The sequence below is a fragment of the Corvus hawaiiensis genome, chromosome 30 (genome assembly GCF_020740725.1).
Source record: "Corvus hawaiiensis isolate bCorHaw1 chromosome 30, bCorHaw1.pri.cur, whole genome shotgun sequence".
Lineage (NCBI taxonomy): Eukaryota > Metazoa > Chordata > Aves > Passeriformes > Corvidae > Corvus > Corvus hawaiiensis.
This window is the reverse complement of record NC_063242.1, coordinates 9,601,247-9,624,165: the sequence shown is the minus strand read 5'-3', so window position 1 is coordinate 9,624,165 and position 22,919 is coordinate 9,601,247. Positions and strand designations below refer to the sequence as shown.

General features: G+C 39.0%; 2 protein-coding genes across 2 annotated transcripts in view; one reads left to right on the top strand and one right to left on the bottom strand.

The window, feature by feature from the left end:
• Positions 1-11,804, top strand: part of DOK6 (docking protein 6) — a 261,564-nt gene extending 249,760 nt beyond the window's left edge. The window contains exon 8 of the mRNA XM_048289556.1: positions 178-11,804. Coding sequence (XP_048145513.1) covers positions 178-317 — 140 coding nt within the window. The 3' untranslated portion in view covers positions 318-11,804. The remainder of the gene's footprint in view (positions 1-177) is intronic.
• Positions 11,711-22,919, bottom strand: part of CD226 (CD226 molecule) — a 34,780-nt gene continuing 23,571 nt past the window's right edge. The window contains 6 exon segments of the mRNA XM_048289165.1: positions 11,711-12,686; positions 13,893-13,984; positions 14,818-14,929; positions 22,528-22,625; positions 22,627-22,784; positions 22,786-22,858. Coding sequence (XP_048145122.1) covers positions 12,676-12,686; positions 13,893-13,984; positions 14,818-14,929; positions 22,528-22,625; positions 22,627-22,784; positions 22,786-22,858 — 544 coding nt within the window. The 3' untranslated portion in view covers positions 11,711-12,675.

The window sequence follows — 22,919 nt, the reverse complement described above, 5'->3', positions numbered from 1 at the left end:
CTCAGCCACAGGAAATACCCTCTTCTGCAGCCCCAGAAGGTCCCAATGAAGCCAGTCTGCTCTCCAGGCACCCTGGCACCGTGGGGCAGTACAAAGTTAATCCACTGGAGTCCGTGTCCGTGGTGAAAGACTTCAAAGCCCAGTTACATGTGTTGTGTTCACGTCTCCCCCCTCTAGGTCACAACCTCGGCTCAGCGAAGGTGTCCCGGGCGCAGACATTTCCCAGCTACCCGTCGGAGCAGGGTGAGGAGCACCAGCAGTCCCTGTCGCTGGCCAGCAGCTACGCCTTCAGCTATGGCTCGGGGCTGGTGCAATGACAGCCGGGGCTGCCGGCCGAGATGGACAGTTGAGCCTGGAGCCTCCCGCCAGGACCGGGGAGCCACTGGCCCCCTCTGCACCCACCATTTGCCGTGAAAACTGATGCCTACCAGCTCCAGCCGGGTTCCGCCAATGCGGAAACCTGGAGAGGCGGCTTCCCTGAAGCAGAGGCTAAGTCTTTATTTATTTATTTTGCTGTTCCTTTTGTCGATATGTTCAGAAAGGAGGGGGTTGGGGGGTTGGGGGGAGGGAGGAAGGGGGACACGTCTGTGTTGTAAGAAAGTGGTGGAAACAGATGAAACTATGTTGGTTGGTGTGAAGGTTTCTGCATGACCGGAGAAGGTTCCTTCTGGGGCTCCATGCAATGGCACATTTGACATTGGGGCCTTCCTTCCCACCCCCACCAGCAGGCCAGCCTGTCTTCACCCACAAACTTTGTAGGTCCTTGCCACAGCCTACAATTCCCGCTGGAGTCACTGAAATGTCTCCAACTCGAGATGCAGCATCAGTTCTGCGGGGGTCACCTTCAGATCCAAGCAGGTTCACTCACTGCCCTAGAGGGTGGTTGGGTGTTTTTTGAGCCAGATACCAACATGTACTGGAGTAGCAGGCTGATATGTCTTGTTGGGAATAGGGTTTGATGCATTAAGGTAAGGTTATGGCCTGGTCTGGCTCTAATTTTAAATTCCTGGGGCACAAATTCATCCCTTACACGTGCAATTCTCATGACACCCCTAAGACCTGTGAGCATCCCTATCAGCAGCACAGTCTTGTCCTCAGAACTGCTGCAAAGTCTTCTTGTTCACAAATTATTTAGGTAACCATGCCTGCAAGCCTGACTTTAAAAAGCGGGAAAACTGTTCTTCAAACAAATAAAAGTGGGCCACATGCCCAGCTGGCGACCTCCGTGCCACAGCTGGGCCAGACATGGTAGAGCTGAGCTCTGGTCTTGTCTTTCTGGTCAGCGTTACTTTGATTTTCTGTGTTTACTTCTCAGATTTCTGTTTCAGATGCACATTGTATCTTGTATGATCATGTGTCAAGCATCTGTTTACTTTCAAAAGGAGAATGAGTACCTCTCAATGGAAATCTTCTGTCTTTGGAAGACGTATTTAAAAAACAAACTGTAGTAGGTGTGTTTGTAATCAGTAATGAGGGAATAAGTTGGAAGGCATACCTGTAACTGGGGAATGAATTTTATCTATCCTGAACATTTAGATTTTTGTAACTGTTATCAAATATTTATGTACTCCTCGTGATGCCCTGAAATGTTCAAAATTGTGAGGAGAAAAATCGGTCCTCTTACATGATCTGAGCAGCCTTTGTGTTCTGTTCCTAGTGTGAAACTATTGCCATGATTACCAGAGGGATTGGTTGTTTCTCAGGACAGGTTGAGGAAATGTATCAAGGAGAAGACACATAGACTCTTTGCCAATGAAACAATCGGTTTTATGTACTATAATTTAACTAAAAAAGTGCTGTTGGGTTGTTTTATATATGCACATTATATATATATGTATTAAAAGGTATGGAAGAAACTTCTGCTTTTGATTAACATTTACTGATACAGTATGGTCAGCTTTTCTCCAACCATTTTCCCAGCTAAGAGACCTTGCAGACTTACAGCTTTCTACACCTCAGTGAACAGCTGCTGAATAAAAAAGCTTCGTGATCCACTTGAATGAAACACTTCTACCCCACCACAATCACCTTTATTTATTTTTCCCCTTTTTCCTGGTCTCATTCACTACTTCTTTTCCTTCTCACAGTGCTGCCATACTCAGGAATAGAATGGCTCCCTACAGAGAGTATTTTGATGAGCTAAAATGCAAACTGCTCTCCCATGCTGTCAGGACAATGTACCTATGGTGCTCCCAGAGCTGTACCCATCAAGGAAGCTTCATTCACACTTTCATTTAAGAAAAAGATTCAATTGACATTTTGCTTAGGAAAGATTTCCAGTTTGCAAATGTTAAATGCAAAATGTGATACAGAAGGATAGATATTCTGCTGCTGTAATTCTGTTATTCAGTGCAGCTTTGCCAAATATTTGCCTCTTGGGGAAATGGTCTGTTATTTTTATTCCTTTGCAACTGGGATTCTTTCACTTGCCCTAAAATTATAAATATTTTCTTTGAAACTCCTTAGATTAAGTTTTCAATATGTTCTACAGGTTTCAATGCTGTGTCCAAGTATCTTTTTTCCTCTGTTATTTTAATACTAGTTATTTAATATTTACATATTCTACATAGTTCAAAAGTGGGGAAAAGGCAAAACAGGAGAATATCGTAACTGCTTTAGAGTTCCAGTGTCCATATACTTTAAGAACCTATCTAAATCCTGAACCCAGTGCTTCAACTGTATTTCAATAAAAAGCATAAGGTCTATATAATGTTCTTTTTTTGTTCCCTGGGGAACAGTTGCTGTCTATGGCTTTGTCTTCCTATGCAGTACCTGAATATTGTCAAGTTAATGAAAATGTAGATGCTATTTTTAAACAAAACACACAAAAAAAAGGGAGGGAGGGGGCATTATAGCAGTTTTGGCTATATATATGGCCATATATAGCAGTTTTACTAAATATTTTGCTTTCATTGCATAATGCAACCATCCTCTCAACTCATACATTTATAAAATACCTGTGAGGTCTCATACAGCACACAGAAAATTGAACAAAGCTGCAGCACACAACCAGTCTAAAGCAAATCTGACCTGTTGGGAACCTATTTTTTGTAGAGACGAAACACAAGCACACTGGAAGTTGAAAATGAGGGTGCAACTTCACAATGTACTGTAACACAGTCTAAGAAAAACAGGAACCTGAAGCACAAAGGTATTCAGGAGCCACTGGATGCTGCCATTAGTGCCACTCCAGAACAGCAGGTGATATCACTGTAACATCAGTGCATTCACATAGCTTCCACAAATGTTCCTCAGAAAAGCTCCATGAGAACCAGGCAGACACTGACAACAGTTTGCCAGAAAATTCTGTTTTCTTGGAATTGCTTTAATTCCTGGCATATGCCTGTTGATAACCTAAGTGATGCCCCACTGAGACTACTTTGTACAGCTCCTAGTGCTTCCACCAGAAGGAAAACTCTCTTTTGGAACACCTGGTAGAGCTGCTTGCCTAGAGACTACAACAGCTTTTAAATAGACCCAGGGACCCCAGGGGACCCTGTTCCAGTCTCGGCCTTCTTCATGTGCAAGGCACACAGATAATACATCCTCTCCTGACCCAAGAGTTGCTCTGTTTTCTGCTAATGAGCTGTGAAGAGATGGAGGGCAACAAAATGTCTTCAGTGGCAACCAGGTGCCGCTGGTATAAATGGAACTTAGCATTAGTACATTATAAAATAGAAGAAATAGAATAAATCTATCGCTTTCATTTCTGGTTCTGAGGATGTGTTATGAATATATAACTGTAACTGTGATTTACATTTTTTTTAAATCACTCTTTGATAACAATATATTCACCCCTATGAACCAATGACACACAGCATTACTAAATATAGCTACTAATATATCTTAACTGTGAATATTATAGATTGAAGCATGCTGGTACTTTTGATTTTGAAGTCACTTGGTGCAGAAAAGGTGAAATCTAAAGACTGCTAATAAATCATCAAATGGTGCTAAGGAACTTGAATAGTCCCATTTTTTAAACGGCTGCATGTCATTATTTATAGTTTAAATTGTGTGTGAGTATACTCGTCTGAAACAATTTCATCTGCCTGTGTAAAAGAAAAAGAAAGGAGAATCTTGTAGCAGGGAGTTTGTTGTTTTACTGAGGAAATATTTAGGCGTTACTTTTTGTGGCAGGCATGTATCAAGTTCTGTGGTCACATGTATCAAGTTCTGTGTCCTTGGAAGGTTTTTCTGGGTTTGTTTTCTTCATTTTTTTGTTCCACAAAAGCTACAAGTAGAGCTTGAAAATGTATTGACAAACCAAAGAAGTTTGTTGAGACCTTGACAATAGCTGCTCTCTTGTTTTGTCAGAAGTCTACCTTGACATTTCGGGAAAATACTTCATTCCACAACACATGTACAGAAATCCTGTTGGGATGCAGAAAACTATAATCAAGTTTTGTTCTAAGTTAATAAGGCTTTGCTGGAAGAGAGGTTGAAATTGAGTATCTGAGGGCAAAAGTGTTTTAAAGTGCTGTCTATAGCAATAATTCAAGTACAAAATACAGCCTTCAGGCACCCATTTATTTAGAAGTTGTTAAGTGCGGGCAATCTGTGAAGACCCTTACCTGCTTACGGCAAAGAGAAAAAAAGGTCAATCATTAATCATATCTATGTATTGCATTTATCAGAAAAGGAAGTAACTTCAGGCTTATTCAGCTTTCCAGTCTAACAGACAATGCTATGAGGAGTAGGGGTTTTTTGAGATATTTGATCTCTAGGAACTGACAAAGACCATCAGCCTGTAGCATATAAACCTCTACTCAGACTTAGCTCACCAGTGACATGTGCTAGTTTTCATCTGGTAGCCTAGAAACTACAGGGTGGTTTCTTAGAAAATATAATTGTCTTGAATGGCTGTGCATTTTAGCATGAAATACAGAATTATTTACAAAATACTAAAAAGGGAGGAGTCATGAGTTCCAATTAATCTCTACTTTAGTGTTTAATATCAGTGTATTTTGGCTCCTTTTTATACCTGCTGCAAAGGAATAAGTGTGGCTTTTATCCACACACAGAATAGAGCGAACAGTGGAAAAAGTGTGAAAATCTGCTCTTTGATTACAAGAATAGATCCAACAGCACTGGAAAATTTCATTTTTCCATACATCATCCAAATTCTTGTGACTCTTTCCAAACACATATATTACACAACAGGATGTATTAGAATTTTACATTTTTCACCACAGACAACTGGTCAGAATGCCTGCCTGTGTTTTGTAAGTAGGAGATAATGACTGTGCAACGCCACTGTGGTGACAAAACTTTAAAATCAAAGGGCTGGATATATGAGTTCTGTAGTTATAAACTCTTGCACTACATGAAGGGTGCTGTGTTTGTTCTTGATATTATAAATAAATGCTCTTCACTTTTTATTTTAGATAAAAAGGTGAGGTATATTGGAAACAAGGATAGGCTTATGGTGGAATGAAAGAAAGCTCAAAGAATATTGACTCCCTTGTTGTAACAAGAAGTTTGTCTCCCTGTCCAGGTCCTTACCAGACAGTAAAAGGTGATGAGTGAAGGGCCTGTGTGTCCAGCAATTATTTAAATTGCATTATGCTTAGAAACCTAAATATTAGAATCTGCTGGTGAACTGGTGCTATTGAAGAAAATAGAAGTTTCACTTTGCAAAGGTCTTTACATCCATATGCAGCTCGACAGATTTTTACAGATGTGATTAAAACAGATATGAAAGTAACTGAGGTTTAAGTATGATTAGATATAATTACAGCATTTTAAAATGTCCATGTTGTTATGAATATCGCAGGCTGTAATGGAGACAATATTTCCTTTTCAACTGAATGCAAGGTCAAAAAGTAATAGGCTCTCTAATATGAAGAAGTTAAGCTTTTAAAATACCACATTTAAAGTCCCAAAGAATGAATTTCATTGGGGTTTTTTGTTGCTTTGATACAGAAATCCTCGTGAGGTTCAACAGTTTTACCATGTTCTCTTAAAATCCTGGGATTTTCAAGTGCATTAATATATTTTACAGCAGACTTTTTTCCTGTGAGAGTATTTGACATGAATGAAATTAGTTTTTAATTAGGATACACATTGTTTTCAGTCTTTTTTTAAATTGTATGATATCAAGAAAGAGTGGGCATAGAAAATAGCACAAAATTAATTGGCTGTTTTGGCAATTCCATACCAAAACAAGGTTTTCAGTTAAACATTTATTCTCATCACTGCTCCTATACTTAGAATAAATTACATAAAATAAAATTATCCTCGTGGATGTTAATTGTCACATTTCCTGAGTTTCCATAGATGACAGGCTGTGACAGGAGATATCCAGAACTGCTTTTGGGTAATTGTTCTGATTTTAGATGGTTACAAGGAAAAACAGAAAATACATGAAAAAAAGTGTTATGACTTCTTACCAACGAATGATACACACTAACCTTTTATTTCTTTTTACATCTTTGAAAAGCATCATTATAGAAAGGTAGAGAAATTTATGAAAAGAAGTGCAAAATGTGGTAAGAAATCAACGAAAATAAAACCAGATTCTGTAATCTTTAAAAAGATTAGGAGAAATTAGCAAACATTTAAGCACACAGCAGTGGGCCATGTTGAGTGCAAAACACATTCTGTAGCATTCAACTTCTTCTCCTTCTTTATCAGGAGCTGGAAACAATGTTTTGTGTTCAGTCTAATTCACAGCTCTAAGTTACTCTAAACAAATGGACTGAGGAGTGCTGGGCTCATTTTCCCTAACCCGACTGCCTAACATGCATTATGCAGTATAGAAAAAACAGTATTTTGCACAATGCAGCACCATTTTTATCACACAACTTTTTGGAACTTACTGCAGCCAGACATTGTCAAAAATATGATTTAGACTATTTCACAGCTCATTGAATTCTGGGATGAAAGCAATATCTTCCTTTATGATCCATAAAAGTACATACAGAGGTCCTCAAGCTTTATTCTTCTAATTACAAAATGTTCTGACAGAGTTCTGTGGGAAAGTTCCTCCCATTCTACCACTGTTGGGTGAATTATAGACATTTCAAAGAAAATAATAAGTATCTGCTTAAGACAGTTTTATTTCAGAGGAAAGAAAAGGGTATTAGCAGAGATTAATTTGAATACATGTAAATATTTCTAACATATATTCCTCTCTTCAATTACACATGTAGATATCAGCACAAACAGAGAAAGGTATTGAAGAATAAAGAAAGATACTGTGCTTTTGTTTATATCTTAGTATGATAAGCTATTGATCACTTAAATAATTTTATAAAATTTATTGGTTAATGCAACAAATGAATTATTTAGTGTAACAATCTAATTAAACAAGCTGTTAAGAGAGGTGTTAAATACCCTTTAGAACCACTGAGATGCTTTTTTTCTAAAACTACAAAATTCTCTTTTCTAAGTAAGCATAAGGTTAGAAGAAATATGTCAGCCATGGCTAGTAATTCATATTAATTATGTTGGGTAACTATTCAGGCTAACAATGTGGATAGTGTAGAAGTAATCTTTTGAAACTTGTGTTAGATAGCTTTGTACATTTCTTTGGGTATTTCTAGCTCAAACATTATGTTCTAAGTTGTATGTAGGGATATATAACTGCAAGACTACAGCACAGATAGTAAGGTAAATCCACAGCTTTATAAATCAAGCCTAATCAGGGCCAAGAAATAAGTCAGAGCAGTGGCACTAGTCAGTCCTGTGGCATGCTGGTAGCCAGCCCCAGCAGCATCTGAGCTCACACAGCTGGGGCTATCTCAATGTTCCTGAGGCTCCCCTGCTTTACAGGAAGTGTTGGCAAACTCATCACTTGTTTATCCCATGGTTATCCAGATGCTCATCCTCTTCTCATAACGCTCAATGCTTTGTACTACTAGAAAAGAACAAAAAAAAACCTTAGGGACAAAAGCAGAACCCTCTTGGTGGAGGAGTGTCCTACCAAGCCCTGCAGGCTCTTCTTCATCCTTAACATATGAGTTGTTTCTGTGCAGGAGGCCAGCTTCACAGGGCAGGGGGAGGGCATGCTTGCTTGTCTGATGCAGGCTGGGAGAGAACTGGGAAGGGTGTCCCATTTCCTGAGTGATTTGGCAGGTATGATGCAGGATGAACCAGCATTTCATGTGACAGGGAAAAGCCCGGTCCAGTTTAGTGTTTGGAAGACTGCTGTGGGTCTCGAGCCTCAGGGTGGAACCTTTCGCAGGAGATATCAAAGGAGCAGTGAGCCCACACCCTGAGCCCATACACCCCCTGACACCACACCCCAGGGAGGCACAGCTGTGAAGGTGTCTTGTGCTCTAGCCCAAAACGGTTCCCCAGGAATGTGTGAGTTTTGGGAATGTCTTTTATGTTGCCTTACTTACACCTTAAACAATACAGTCTGAGAAGGTGGCGGATAGCTTCTACTCCTGGGGTCTGCAGCCTAAAAGAGCATTTTAGCACCTTTCTTGTAGACAGACAGGTTGGTTTTGGAAATAACCCTTAGTGTCAGACTTACAAAGCTGTTTAGAGGATTAACTCCTATTGAGCATCTCAGCTTTGAAGGAAATTGCACTAGGGAGTACTCACTGAGGCAGAGTTTCAGCTACTGTAAATAAATACCATTGATTTGGACTTTCACAGAGCTCCATAACAGAGTAGATTTAAAGGAGCATGATGCACGTAAGATTTAAAAATAGATTTTGAAAATCAGAGTCCTGGTACCCTGACGTCTTTATGATTACAAAAATAATAATCATCGTCCTTAAAAAAATACAGACAAAAAAGCACCCAAACAAACCAAAAAAATCCCACCCCTAGAAATGAATCTGGTAGTGAGATCAATCCTCTGAACAACCCTCTGAATCTGAAATCTTTCCTTTTTCTGAAGTAAGGTTTCTTATTTGGATCTCTCAGGAGTAAACTAACAAATGCAGGTAGCAGCTATACTTCAACTGTTCTGCTTGCTGCGTTTCCTTAGTCCTCTCCTCCTGTCCCCTAGTCCTGGGATAAGACCTGGAGAGGAGGCAGGTGATTAAGTTGCACAGTATAGTTAGAACAAGCTGTTTCTGACCTTTCTTGAAAACATTTAGGCACCTAACAGAGAAGGTGTCTGGGAATTTAGGTCAGGTGGAGGTCAGAAAGAGGGTTAATTGCTGAACTACCCTGCCAAGTGTGGGGGGGTAGAGGAGTCCAGCTTCTTGCATTCCTTGGTGGGTCCAGCCCTTAAAACAGCCTGTTTCCTCACAGAAACACTGTTTCACCCCAAGACGCACAGCCAAGGGAGAGCAGAAGACTAACAGAAGGAGCAGTATCATGAACATGTTTCAGTCAGAAAAGTTCTTTAAGGTAAAGGAATGTATCTGAAATGAATAAAGAAAAGAACAGTTTCTAACTTTCACCTTCTTTCATAGACTGTGAGTTTCTTTTTTGTCTTGTTGATCCAAACTCTGGTGACTGCCTTTCCTACATTCAGAAGTCTTTTTCAAAGAGATGCGAGTTTACACCCTCTAAAGACTTAGTTGTACTATAATCATTGAATATTCCTTTGAACATCGAATTTAAACATTTTCCTTTTCGACCCAATGAAAATAGATTAATTTTATTATTATGGAAAAGGTCTTACTTTTCTTGAATCTCATATATTCATTGTCAAATCACACACATGGTAGTTACCCTAGAATACCCTTCAAGGTATTTAATGCTCAGTTTTAATGACAACACATTTTATTATATTTATTTCCTTTCAGCAAAGTTTCTAAGACCTTAAAAAGCCCACAGAATTATTTTATAGTTTAGATGGTATGCTGAGCTGGTTGCTATCCATGGTTGTGTCATTTTGCTTTGTTGATTCTGTTTTCCTCCCTCTTAACTATTTGAGTGAGTGGTGCAGCATGAAATAGCACAGTAACTGTTCAATAGAAAACTTCCAAGTTACAGTTGATGGCGTTTATTCAAAAGAAATGAAAAAATTTCCAAAAGGAAAGTACAAATCTATGGGAAATATTGAAACTAAGCAGCAATAAACAGCAGTTTGTTTACACTGGAAAGTCTATTTACGTAATCCAAACAGCAAACAAACTCTTATTGGGTCCCAACCTCTTAGACTCATAAAACATTTAAAGAGTTCTAATATTGCATTTCAAATTGAGCTTTTCAAAGTTTCTTTTGTGTGTAGCCTACTAGTTTTTAAACCAATGAGAATATTGATAAGTTTGGGGTTGTTTTCTTTTTGGTTTTAATTTGTATCAGTCACTTGTTCAGCTGCTGTTCACTGATATGACTATGGTACAAAAATGAAGCTGTTGCTTTGGGATTGTTTTTTGAAAAAAAAAAAATGTTGTTCTTATTATGCTATGTGTGATGTGATTTTCCCTGTGGATTATCCTGATAGAACTAATATGTTTACGGAATTTGAATTAAAACAGATTAAATACCTGCAAAGGAGTGCACTACAGATTTTGTTTTCTCTTCAAATCTCAAAAATAAGGAGTTGTTTCAAAAAGACAACTGAAAGTACCAAGAGAGAAAAGAAATAAGGGCAGTACCACAAATAATCAAAACAATCTGGTATTCCAGATATTTAACCTCAACCTCTCCCCTTTTTTTACCCTCAGTAAAGCAGGGATGTATTTTGACTGTCTCTAAAAGCAGTAAAACCATATTCTCAGCTTATGGATGTTTGTGTATCAGGATTCCAACTGAGAACTTTAGTGTAATCAAATCCATTACATTATCATTTTGGCATTTTACTATCAGGGGGATCATAAGAAATGACCCAATGCTACAAGGTTTCATTTGTAAGGCTGTGCACAACATAGAATTATCTGCTATGACATTTGATAACTCAGGAAATAAACCAGCTTGTTAGTAGTACAGTTCTGTGTATCCTCATCAATTTCACATTCAAGCATTTGTATATCTGAAAACTTTCAGCAAGTGAAATTAAAAGAAAAAAGCAAACATCCATTGCAACGTGTCCTTGTTCAGGAGTACAGAAAACCAAAACAAGATGTTTTTAATGGTATGTGACATTGTAAACAATTTAAGTCTTGAGCATAAGTTGAAAGGACACTTTAGTTTAGGATTTTAGATTTTTAGCTGAAGTGTAGGATAACCACATGATGCTACTGTTGCTCAAATAGTGAAGAGAAGCCTTGTGTCCATGTTATTCTCAGAAGAACCTAGGCTCCTATTTTCCTGTGCACGTAAAGGAAGCTTTCCACTGGAGAAGGCTGCGCAAAATGTGCTTTTCACTGTCAGGCTGTGATGCTCTTCCTAGCCAGCCAAGCAGAACTGGTACCTGATTTGTAGACAGACCCATGATGCCTTCGCCACTAACCCCTTTCAAAAAAAACAAACCAAACAAAAATCCCAAACACCATATCCAGCAACATTTTTACATATGCTTCAAGAGAGAAGTGGAATCAGGCATAGGTGGGCCAGGCACACAGTTTGCAGTATGCAGATATAGATGATTATCAGCTGTCATGGTAACACCTTCATTTACTGGGATTCTGTCCTCAGTAATTCAGCAGATTTGTAAAAGGCCAAAAGATGCATAGATCCTAATTCTCAGGTCTGCCTTCTAGTTCTCCTTGTTTAAGGATTTATTTTTTTTGTCTGTTTGTTCAATTTCTGTGTGATTTCTTCTGTAGGTTTCAGCAGAATATATACATATGCACACATACAACTACATATGTATGTGTATTGTTTTGTAAATGTTCTCAGTCATGCTTTCTTCTGCTTTGCATCATTTACTCATATACCTTCCATGTTTCTCATTTATTTTTTGCGCAATTAAACCTTATAATAAATTATTAAATATAACCTGACAGTGACAGAGTCTTCATGTTTTGTTTTCTTCTGGGCATGGGGGGAGTGGAGAGGGTGAAGGAGTGGGGAAGGAGAGCAGGGACTACACTTCAATTCCATCCCCAAATAGAAGACACTGAAATTACTGTGGCAAGAAGCCTGTAAAACCACAAAGCTGTCAGATACCAAGCTGCTATTCATACTTTTAAATCTAGGTTCAAGGAGCCCTGATACATTTGCTTTTGTCAGCTGAATAGTACTGCTTGCCCGGCAGCAAAATAACACCTCCTGTGTGGAAAATCGTGGGTATTTATTATTCTATAGAGTTCTCAATTTGAGATGCAAAAACCATGAACGAAGACAACATCAAACACATTTTCTTTCTCACCCTGTCACATAGGCTTCTCATACACATAGATTTCTCAGACCAAATTAACTTTATGTAAACATATGCAGCTCTATTCTACATATCAGAGCCGTTCTAAAATTGATACTTAAGAGTCCACCTACTAGGTTAAAGTGTTTCAATTGCAGAAGGACAAATAGTCTCTAATCCTGCATATGAATTAAGGGGTAGGGTAACTCTGCAGGCTGCAATACAGCACCAACACAGCCAGGGTCACGTCACTGTCCTGACAAAGCAGCCCAGGCAGTGCCCAGCACAGCCAGTTTGACCCTCCACGTCTCACCAGCACAGAGAAAATAAAGTCTATGCTGCAAATAAAAGGCCTGTGCTTTGATTACTTCATTCTTAAGAAAGAACCAAATCATCTTTTCTTATGTTTGTGTGAGATGTTTTTGCAGTTGGCATAAATCTCCTCTGTCTGCCGGAGTGATGATTCTTCTCCTCTTCTTTCTCTGCTGTGTATGCCATGAAAATTGGATCTTCCATAACTGTTAGAAGGAGGCTAGAAGAACATTAAAAAGAAAAAAAAAAAAAAAAAGAAAAAGTTGAAGAACTTTTCTCAAAACAGCTATGCTTTGAAAAAGGAGAAAAATTGCAATTTTTCTTCAGATGCTGATTTATTATGGGGAAATATTAAACCATCAATAAAAATAGTTATTTGTCTTCTTGTTTTCTGTGAATACATTTCAGATTCAAGTCATATGAAAAAAAGAAGTTGCAGCTTGAATATGTTTCCCAGCTGTCCCACCTCTGGTCCCTGGTAAAGCACCAGAGAAGTGCCCCCTTCCTCTCATACACACACTTCAGATATTGATGCAGTCTCTCCTACATCAGTCTTAAAACATGAATTGTTCTGAAGCTATTGACTGTGCTAAGAGTTAGTCATGTCATTAAGACAATGTAATGTTACAGTGCCTGAGTGAACTGGCATGGGAGGGAAGGTGTTTTCTGAAGCAAATGGCCGGTCCCCAGCCTATGGTCACTCTAGGAAGTGTCATCCTGGTACAAACAGTGACCCAACAGTCAGAATGAGAGAAATCAGCTTTATAAGCACATATTGACAGTGGAGCTTACCACCAGATCATACAGGAGTGAGATCTGAGAGGAGATGGGTGGAAAGCCAGAGTCTCACATCCACTGTGAAACATGCATTTCCCTTAACACACCCCTGATTTAGGGTGTGAAGAGACAAGACAGAAGCAGTGAAATTGGCTCCTGTCTTTCCACTTCTAACCTTCAGGGCTTGAATAGGATTATCAAGAGGGAAAAAAAGAAGACTCAATGTTCCAAACCACTGATTGTTACAATACAAAAAAAAAAGAAAGGAGATGTACTGAAACGGCTAGCCCAAAGAATTATAGTGAAGCTGAACTGGAAAAAACAGATAAGACAAAAGGTATCATAGAATATAATTTTTTGCCTCAGGTTTACAAGTGATGACATGAAGAAAAAAGGCATTAACAAGATGCAAATAATAAAAAAGGCTATCAAACCAAAAGAGCTAATTTGTTAATAACATGGAACAGAGTAGTCTCTAAATGTAGCTGTAAAGGATTAAAGGATATTCATCAAAAAATAATGACTAGTAGTAATCATATTTTAAAATCTTCAATTTTTCCTGTCTATCTAGTTTATTAGACTATAAGATTCAGAGGATATAAAAAGCAGACATAGAAGAGAAAGATCTTAATGAATATACAGTACAAACCATGAGTAAGCTTCATCTCAACAGGTGATCTTAGCCAGATCTGAGTGGAGTACAAAGCTTTTGATAAAGCCTCTGTGATCTTCCTCTTCTTTCTGAAGACATATATTTAATCAGAAACATAGTGGAGGAAACTGCATCATACATGATAGTATAGTCTAAAATATCTAATTCCAGCATGCAAGAGATAATGCTGGTATTGCTTACTTTCCCACTGAAACCAATAAATACAATAAAAATCCAGGTAGATGTGCAAACTGCAACACGCATGAGATTAGCACTGTGTCATAAAAGCCTGGAAAAGCCCTTTGATTTGGGGAAATACTAATATCTTGCCCAGAATTCCAGCAGCCTCATATATTGTGGTAGGGGAAGGAATACATTTTCTGCTTACTATTTCTTTTCTTTGGAAGCAGAGAGTTTCTGGATCAGACCACTAGAGATATTTGGCAAGGAATAGAGCAAACTTAGATAACGGTTTAAACTATTATTTTGGATCCAGCTGTAAGTCTGGAACATAAAATCAGAGGACAAAAAATGCTAGAAGATGTAGAAAACTTCAAGATATCACCTGTCCTCTGTGCACAAAACAGGAATAGCAATGCCTAGCTTAATGTTATTCCTGACAAATCACCCTTAACATGTTGTTTCATCTAATACCACGTAAGCGTTTAGCTGACAAAGGAACTTGAGCAAGCCATTTGTTTTCCCAGTGTGAAAAAAAGGGAAAAAAACCCCCAGAGAATGTCACTTTTTCATAGGCTATAGAACTGATATTTTTTTTCCAGTTTAAAATTTTGGTGAGAAAATTCAATTTTTGCATATCCCTTTCTTTTTTCTTTGGTTCTGAGGGGGATAGTAGGATAAGCTGTTAACGTATACATCCTTACCTGCTTCAGCATATTATGCAAATTGATTTGTTACTCACTTTTTGTGACAAGCAGTGGTGATGCAGAAGACCAGTAGGAAAACTAACAGCAAAACAGCAGCAGAAATCCCTTCAGCTATGTAGGTAATAAACCATTTGTGATCCCAAGTTGCTAAAATATGATTGTAATAAATACAATTGGTATTTTGTATAAATATAAATCAGCATGAGCTTTTTAATGACAAACTAAGCTGAAAAATCAATGATTATATAAAGACATTTTTCCATGGCAGCTCATGCTCAATATTCAGACTTTACAGCAATTTCCTCATTTCTAAAAAGCCTTTGTTATGCTGAACCAGCTCTTAGGAAAGTTGTGACTGGGATGACCAAAGGTGAGTGAACACAGCACAGCAATATGAAAAAAAAATAACTATGCTTTGTATAATCCTTTTCTATCTCCTTCCCTCCCCTGGTGAGAAAGCTGTCCATACATGAGTGACTCAATATATGGTTAATAAAAGTTCTCAGTCTACTCAAATGAGTGTTCTTGGCTAACAAAGCTGTGAGGAGTGGCCAATACCCCAGAGGGCTGTGTTGCCCTTCAGAAGGACCTTGCTGGGTTGGAGAGATGGGCAGAGAACTGTCTGAAATTCAACAAGGTCAAATGCAGGGTCCTGCACCTGGAGAAGAATAACCTCCTGCACCAATACAGGCTAGGGGCTGATCTGCTGGAAAGTTGCTCTGTAGAGAAGGATCTAGGGGTCCTGTGGACAACTCACTGTCCATGAGCCAGCAATGTGTCCTTGTGGCCGAGAAGGCCAATGGGATCCTGGGGTGCATTAGGAAGAGCACTGCCAGCAGGTCAAGGGAGGTGATCCTGCCCTTCTAGTCAGCCCTATTAAGGCCACATCTGGACAGCTGTGTCCAGTTCTGGACTCCTCACCCCAGAACAAGAGAGACAAGAGAGACATGGAGTTCCTGGTGTGGGTCCAGCACAGGGCAACAAAGATGATCAAGGGACTGGAGAGTCTCTTTTATGAGGAGAGGCTGAGGGAGCTGGGCCTGTTCTGCCTCGAGAAGAGATGACTGAGAGGAGACATCATCAATGTCACAGAACCACAGAATCAGCTAGGTTGTGAAAAACCTTTGAGATGACCAAGTCCAACCTGTAAGTTTGTAAGTATCTGAAGGGAGGGTGCCAAGAAGATTGATGGATCCAGGCTTTTCTCAGTGGTGCTAAGCAATAGGACATGAGGCAATGGGCAGAAACTGATGCACAGGAAGATCCACCTGAATATGAGGAAGAACTTCTTTACTGTGTGGGTGCTCTAGACTGGAGCAGATTACTCAAAGAGGGTGTGGAGTCTCATTCACTGGAGATACTCAAGAACTGTCTGGGCACAATCCTGTGCCATGTGCTCCAGGATGACCCTGTTTGAGCAGGGAGGTTGAACCAGATGACCCACTGTGGTGTCTTCCAACCTGACCCTGTGGTTCTGTGATTGTAAATGTTGTCCCATAAGAGATACCCAACAATCATTCAATAATTCCATGGGCAGCAAGTCATTTTTCTGAGTACCAGGAAGGTCATCTCAGTGCTCAACAGATTTTCTGTTCAGTACTGCACACAATGGTATCAGTTATTTTCTGCTCTAATTCAAAAAGAAATCTGTTCACATTTTAACAAAAAGAAATTCACAAAAATTTCTCCCATCTTCATCCCCTTTTTTTAATCACCTAGTATTGTACATGCCTTGATGATGGATGTCAGGAAGTCTGCCTCATTTGTTCTAGCCTAAGAAAAAAGGCTTTCTTTGAAAACTGCAACCTAGGCAGGAAAAGTTAAACTTAGACTAACTTTGCTTAGAATGCATTGATTTCTTTGGAATGGAGTCATATCTTCAAATGAAACTAAAGAGCAACCTGTAATAACTAGAGGTAGAGACAGACAAAAAATGGCTTCAAGGTATAAGCCTATTTTTTCTTATAGTGCTCGAGTCTGTGGCAAGGTAATACTTATTTTTGAGGTTGGAGGAAATACGTGGGAGGAAAGAACAGAGTTAATTATCAAAGTCACACAGGTAATCCATAGCAAATCGTTGGTGAATGGGAGCTAAAATCTCTCTTCAGGTGTACTCCCTCTGTAATGTTCTGCTCACTCTACAATGAAACCACAGCTGCCCGAAAGTGCTTCCATTGGAGTAGACAAGAAACTTACGTGCTTAGTTCATAGGCAAAGGAAAGCAATGAGTATCACTAATGACAGTAATCCCAGCTAACCAGCTGCTGAGCCATCACCAGATGGCTTTCCTCTCTGGGATCAAAAAGGGTCACAGCTTCTTATGTGGCTATCCTGAATACCACATGAGACTTGCTCAGGTACGCCTCTTTAGTATTAATGTGTTCATTGGAAAGGATAACAAAAAATACTGATTACAGAAGAGTCTTATCCTTGAATCCAATGCTATTTTACTGGAAAGAAAAAAGAAAGAAAATTCTCTCAGAAGCTTACACTGCTGAAGGTATGTGACACTATAGAGAAGGCTGCCTGATAACAAAAACCAACACCTTTTGTATTATAACTGTGTATGAAATCACTCTACTGCCAGAATGTTTTCAGCTCCTGTGCACTTTAAATGACAGGATGGTATATATACTTACCTCCAAATTCAGGTAAAATTATAATGTCTTTTTTTCCAGCTGTTATGCTACCCACCAGAGAAAATCATTGTCTGTGCCAGGGAGTACTTACAGAAATACAAAAAAACCCATCCTATAAGTAACAAGAGAAAAAAATTTAAAATCTTGTATTTGGTTGTCATCAAGGGTGGGTGAATCTGGGTAGAGTTACAGATTTCAGCAGCATCTCCACCCTTCAGTTTAACTGCTCCAGACTTCATTTTTCTTTTTCTGAAGTTTCACCTTCAGCTTTATCAGGTCAAGATAATACTCTCTGAGTTAATGAGTTTGAGAGCTGAGATTATCAGCTGTCAGTTAAATTTGTATGAGAAAAATCATTAGATTCCTTTTCTTTTAACCAACAACAACTCAAAGCCCGTATGCCTTTTCTCATTTGAAGTGAGCAAAACCTTCCTTAGGCATTTGTTTTCTTTAACTATACAAAACCTTTTGTAATTACTGACTTTAACATTCCAGTCAAGATTTTGCAGAAACATGTCAGAAGCTCGTCATGTGTCTCTTTAGTTCTTATGTTCTCAACAAAGGTGATATGCTGACAGGAGGGTATTAAGTATATTTTCGGCATCAGTACAATTTCTGTTAAGTATTAGTATTTCTCTGCAAGTTTGTGAAATTTTCTTTGTGGGACACTTTTCAACCTTCAGTGCACCGACTTTGGTTTTGAGGAGGAAGCACTAATGGGACAAAGAGTTATTTGTTTTAACAAGAGATTCAAACTGCTCTGTCAAGACCTTCATGTATTTTGTCATGTGCCTTGTTGGACTGGCATGTATGGTATCCTAACTGGGTATCACTGAAATAGTTTTCCCCACAGCTGAAAGGCAGATATCCAGCACAAATGCATTCATGCCCAGAGAACGGCGTTTGGTTGAATAGAGACCCACAGACATGGTTTAATATCTTGCATTCACACTGAATGACTTCATAAAGGAAGAAGGAAGATAATTTCACTCCTGTCCTGGTTCTCCTCACCCCCTTACTGCAGTTCTTATCTTCTGTCTATTTCCCATGGCCCAGAAGCACTGCTGTCTCCTTCCAGCTCTCAAGGAATGTATGATAGCCACCAGTGACTGGACAAGTAGTTCCCTGCTTTTCATCTGGATGCTAATGAAGATTATCCTGCTGTACTCAGCCTTGGTGTCATCTCATCCTGAACACTATGTGCAGTTCTGGGCCCCACAAATTTAGAAGGATGTGGAGGTATTTGAATGTGTCCAGAGGAGGACAGCAAAGGTGGTGAAAGGCCTAGTACAAACTGAAATATAACTCTGACCCCCTAAACGTACATGTAAATACAACTACCAACCCGTTTTTCAGATCTAGTGGGACCACACAAAAACATGTTTGTGTTTTACTTTGCCAAGAGAACTTGCTACACTGCTTTCTGCTAAAGTGAGAAAAAATTCAGAAAGTCTTTCTAAAAATGTCAGTGTTTTCAGGAGGGAATAAGTACTTCTTTTTCAGCCCTGCTAATTCTTCAGTCTTTTCATATGACATGTCCCATTCTTTCCCAATCACCTACCAAAAAAATACGTGGATTGCAAGTCTGCTTCCTTTCTTCAAAGACTGTCTCAAAGAAAAAAGCATGGTAAGAAAAACACAGAAAATGGGTTCATATGTGGAATCTGGTGTCATGACTGATCTCCATATTGATAGAATTTTTAGAAGGAAAGATATGGTGAAGAACACATTAGAAATTAATCCAAAATCTCTTGAACATATTGTATAATGATGTAATATGCAGCTGTTTCTGCAAGAGTTGTCCAACAAGAGCTACACTACTTTACAAACACATTGCTTTATGTGTTGCAGGTTTTGAGGTCAAAAAATATTTGCAGAAATCTGATTTTAGCTGTAAATTCCTGTTGCTGGAAAACAACAGTCACAATATTTGGCGGGATAGAGTGGATAATCTTAGGGATACTGAATTGATCTCATGATTTAATTTTCACTAGCATTCAAAAACATTAAATGCAGCATGCTGACTTTTACTGATACTGATGCCTTTTCCTGGTCTTAAAATCAAGAGCCAAACATGGTTAGAAGGGGAAAAGGGATTTTAATTTGGTATTTAGTTTAAGGATCCTTAGGTGCACACATCCAGGTCAAATGCACCAAAATGCACACCACAATGCCTGCCTCCCAAAAGATTGGGTGTAACAGTATAGACTTTACTAATTAGGATATCTATCAAAAATTCCGCAATGACAGGCTTGAGTGAGCCCCCCTGCCCCAAGGAACCCTCTCCTGGATGGTTTTATCTTGGTTTACAGAATGTGTTCTGGAGAGGACCTTGGGGTCTGGGGCACACTGATCCCTAACTATGAAGATTCTAAGATGTTTAGTCTCCTAGCTTGACAAACAAGTCTAAGAATGTAGGCTAAAAAACACTAAGAATACAGAAGTTGTAAAAGGTATAACAGGGGTATAAAAGAAAAGGCAAAAAATCTTCATGGCATCAATACAACTGCAAGAACTGCTCTCATGATGCTTGAATACCTATTCCTTCCTCTCTCCCTTTTTTCTTAACAAGAATTCCATGCTGTTTTTCTTTGCAAAAGTACATTCGCCCTTAGACAATAAGCAAGCTGCTTCTTTCTACCATGCCACCTCTCAGAATCAGCAGTTTTTGGACTGTTACCTCTTCTGAAAATAATCCTGTGCTCTTAATACAGCCTTTCACCTAAGATTCCTCCTATTCAAAAGTTCTTGAGGTCCTCTCAGCAACAGCTTAAAAAAAAAAAAAGGGTTTATCTTCTCTCTTATTCTCTCAACCCAAAACCTGAACAGCAGCTCTCCTCCTCTCCTCCTACCTTCTAGACTCAGTATTTCAAAATAACTCTGGAACTGGGCAAGGCGAGAAGAATTGCTTTACCCGTGCAGAATCACAGCAACAGGCTTAAAGCGTTGGAAGAGTTTGGTAGCAAATCTGAGCTGGAAAATGGCTTAGCTGCAATGTTAAGCCAAAGAAAATGACATGACTGAACTGGTAGAACATACACAAAAAAAAAATAGTGCAGCAAGTTTCTGGCAGCAGTTTGTTTACTCTAGCCACAACTGTTGGATCAAGCAGAGTGTCTCTCACAAGTTTGAGAGACTTTGCTGTCTATGTTACAGGGTGCAGTGGGAGCTGATGCCTGGCCTGTTGTTTCTCTGCACTTACTGTTTTTTCCATATCACACTGGAAATGTTAATTGTGTGTTATGAAAAGGTTCCAAATGTTGAAGAGAAATAATAGGAAATCCTTGATATTTCACTTTCTTTGCAATTAATGAACACTCAACAAAAATGCACTTAATAATACAGGGAAGGGGCTTAAAAGGGTTACAATGGAGTGTTTTCTGAATCATACTGTACTTCATATTCTTTAATGTGTTCATATAGTTTTTTCTCTAATAAACAGCCATAACTATGCTGCCGTTGCTAGGGCTAAAAATCATAAATTGAATTTGTTTCAAGAGCAAAAGAAGCACGGGAACTAAACTCTCTTCTTTTGGAGAAGAAATAGTTTGTGTGGGTAGAACTGATCATTCTGAAGGTTACTGAATGTTTTGCAACTATATGTTTTCATTTTGGTGTTAGAAGCACTGCACTTGGAGTAAGAAGAAAATATTTCTATTGCTCTACAATTAGGACATACTTGATTATAACAATATAGTCAGGATTTTGAAATTTGTTTAAAATTGTAAGGGATGAGGACTTTTTGTCCTGTTTCCTGTATTTTTATCACATTCTGCTCATTTTCATGGATTTTTGTGGTCAAGTATTCAAAGTAAAGCAGGTCATCATGTTTTTTCCCAAGCACATTCTCCACTTCTCAATTAACCATATTGCAGTTTAAACATATTTTGGAGTTTTGCACCCCATGCCACAGCACTGCCAAATATTCATGCATCACCAGGAACAAGGGCAGAGCAATGAAAGCTGGACTGAATGCTGCAACAGAAGAAGGTCTGGGGTGGTGCAAGGATCATGTCTCCAAAATGCATTCCACAGAGAAGAAGCAAAACCAAGTCTTTTCTTTTTTTTTTTTTTTATTTTTTTTTATTTTTTTATTTTTTTGAGTCATAACAGAAAATAGAGGTAAAGGCGGAATTCAACCCACAGTTTGAGAAATTTCAAGGGTCTGTTTGTTGGGACATGTAGCTCCCATTATAAACAAACTGTGACAATAGTAATAGCAAAACCTAGAGTGCTTCTCAGCTCCCCAGGAGGAAACCCCTTACCTGAATAAGGTGGAGCCCAGTTTACAAACATCTATATTTTCATCTGTGAGTGTGCTCTTTGCCTTTGTTGGAGAACAGGTCTTATACCTGAGGCTCTGCAGTACAACGTGCTGATGGGAAATTCTCCTCGTGCCTTCTTTGGGAGAATGCCCACCTCTTCCTGCAAACTCAGGCAGTCATTCCCCTTCCAAAGCATCTCCTTCTTGTAAGTTATATGAGGAGCAGCTGAAGGAGCTGGGGTTGTTTAGCCTGGAGTGAAGGGGGATCAGAGGAGACCCTATCACTCTCTACAACCACCTGAAAAGGCTGTATCCAGGTGGGGGTTGGTCTCTCAGGCAACAAGTGACAGGACAAAAGACTCCCTCAAGCTTCACCAGGGGATGTTCTGGTTGGACATTAGGAAAGGTGGTCAGGCATTGAAACAGTCTGCCCAGGCAGGTAACAGGCAGGTAATGGAGTCACTGTCCCTGGAAGTGTTCAAGAAACAACAGGAATGACTTAGTTGACAAGGTGGTGCCCAGTCAAAGGTTGGGCTTGATGATCCTGGCGGTCTTTTCCAGTTTTCTATGATTCTATTCTATTCTGTGATTCTTAACATCAAACCAGTTTCTCACAAACAGGTCTAAAATCCTATAATGAGATCAGACAAGCTTAAAACCCAGCTTATTTTTGAGCAAACAAGATTTATTGTTAATTTGTTATCTTTTACATGCTGCTAATTGGAACGTGGTATTTAAATAAATTCTCACTTGTTATTGAAGAGTTACTTTATTTGGGTAAAAGTACTAATGCATCAGAAGGTCCTATTTTGAAAACATTTACTATTTTCTCCTTTACTTACCAACCACAGTAAAACTCATCACATGGTTTTTATTTCTCCCAGCAGCTACACGGTACTACATTGCAAAGTCAGAGGCTGTAATGTTTTGAAAGACAATCCTGGTCAGAACAATCCACTGGTGTATGTTCTTTGAAATCTGAACCAAAGCTTTGCTTTCCTGACAAATTGCACAGAATGACAATATCTACCCAATCTGCTTTAATCCTTTCCCACATTGCTCACTGCACTGAATCTCCAATTTTATAAGGGCAAGTAAAAAGCAACATCTCCTCCTGGCTTGGTAAACATGGGATTATTTTGTTTCTCAGACACTTCAAAAGCATCTGTTGAAAAACACAAAACCTAAGAAAAAACCTGCTGGTAATTCATTCAAGGGAAGTTTAGTATCCACA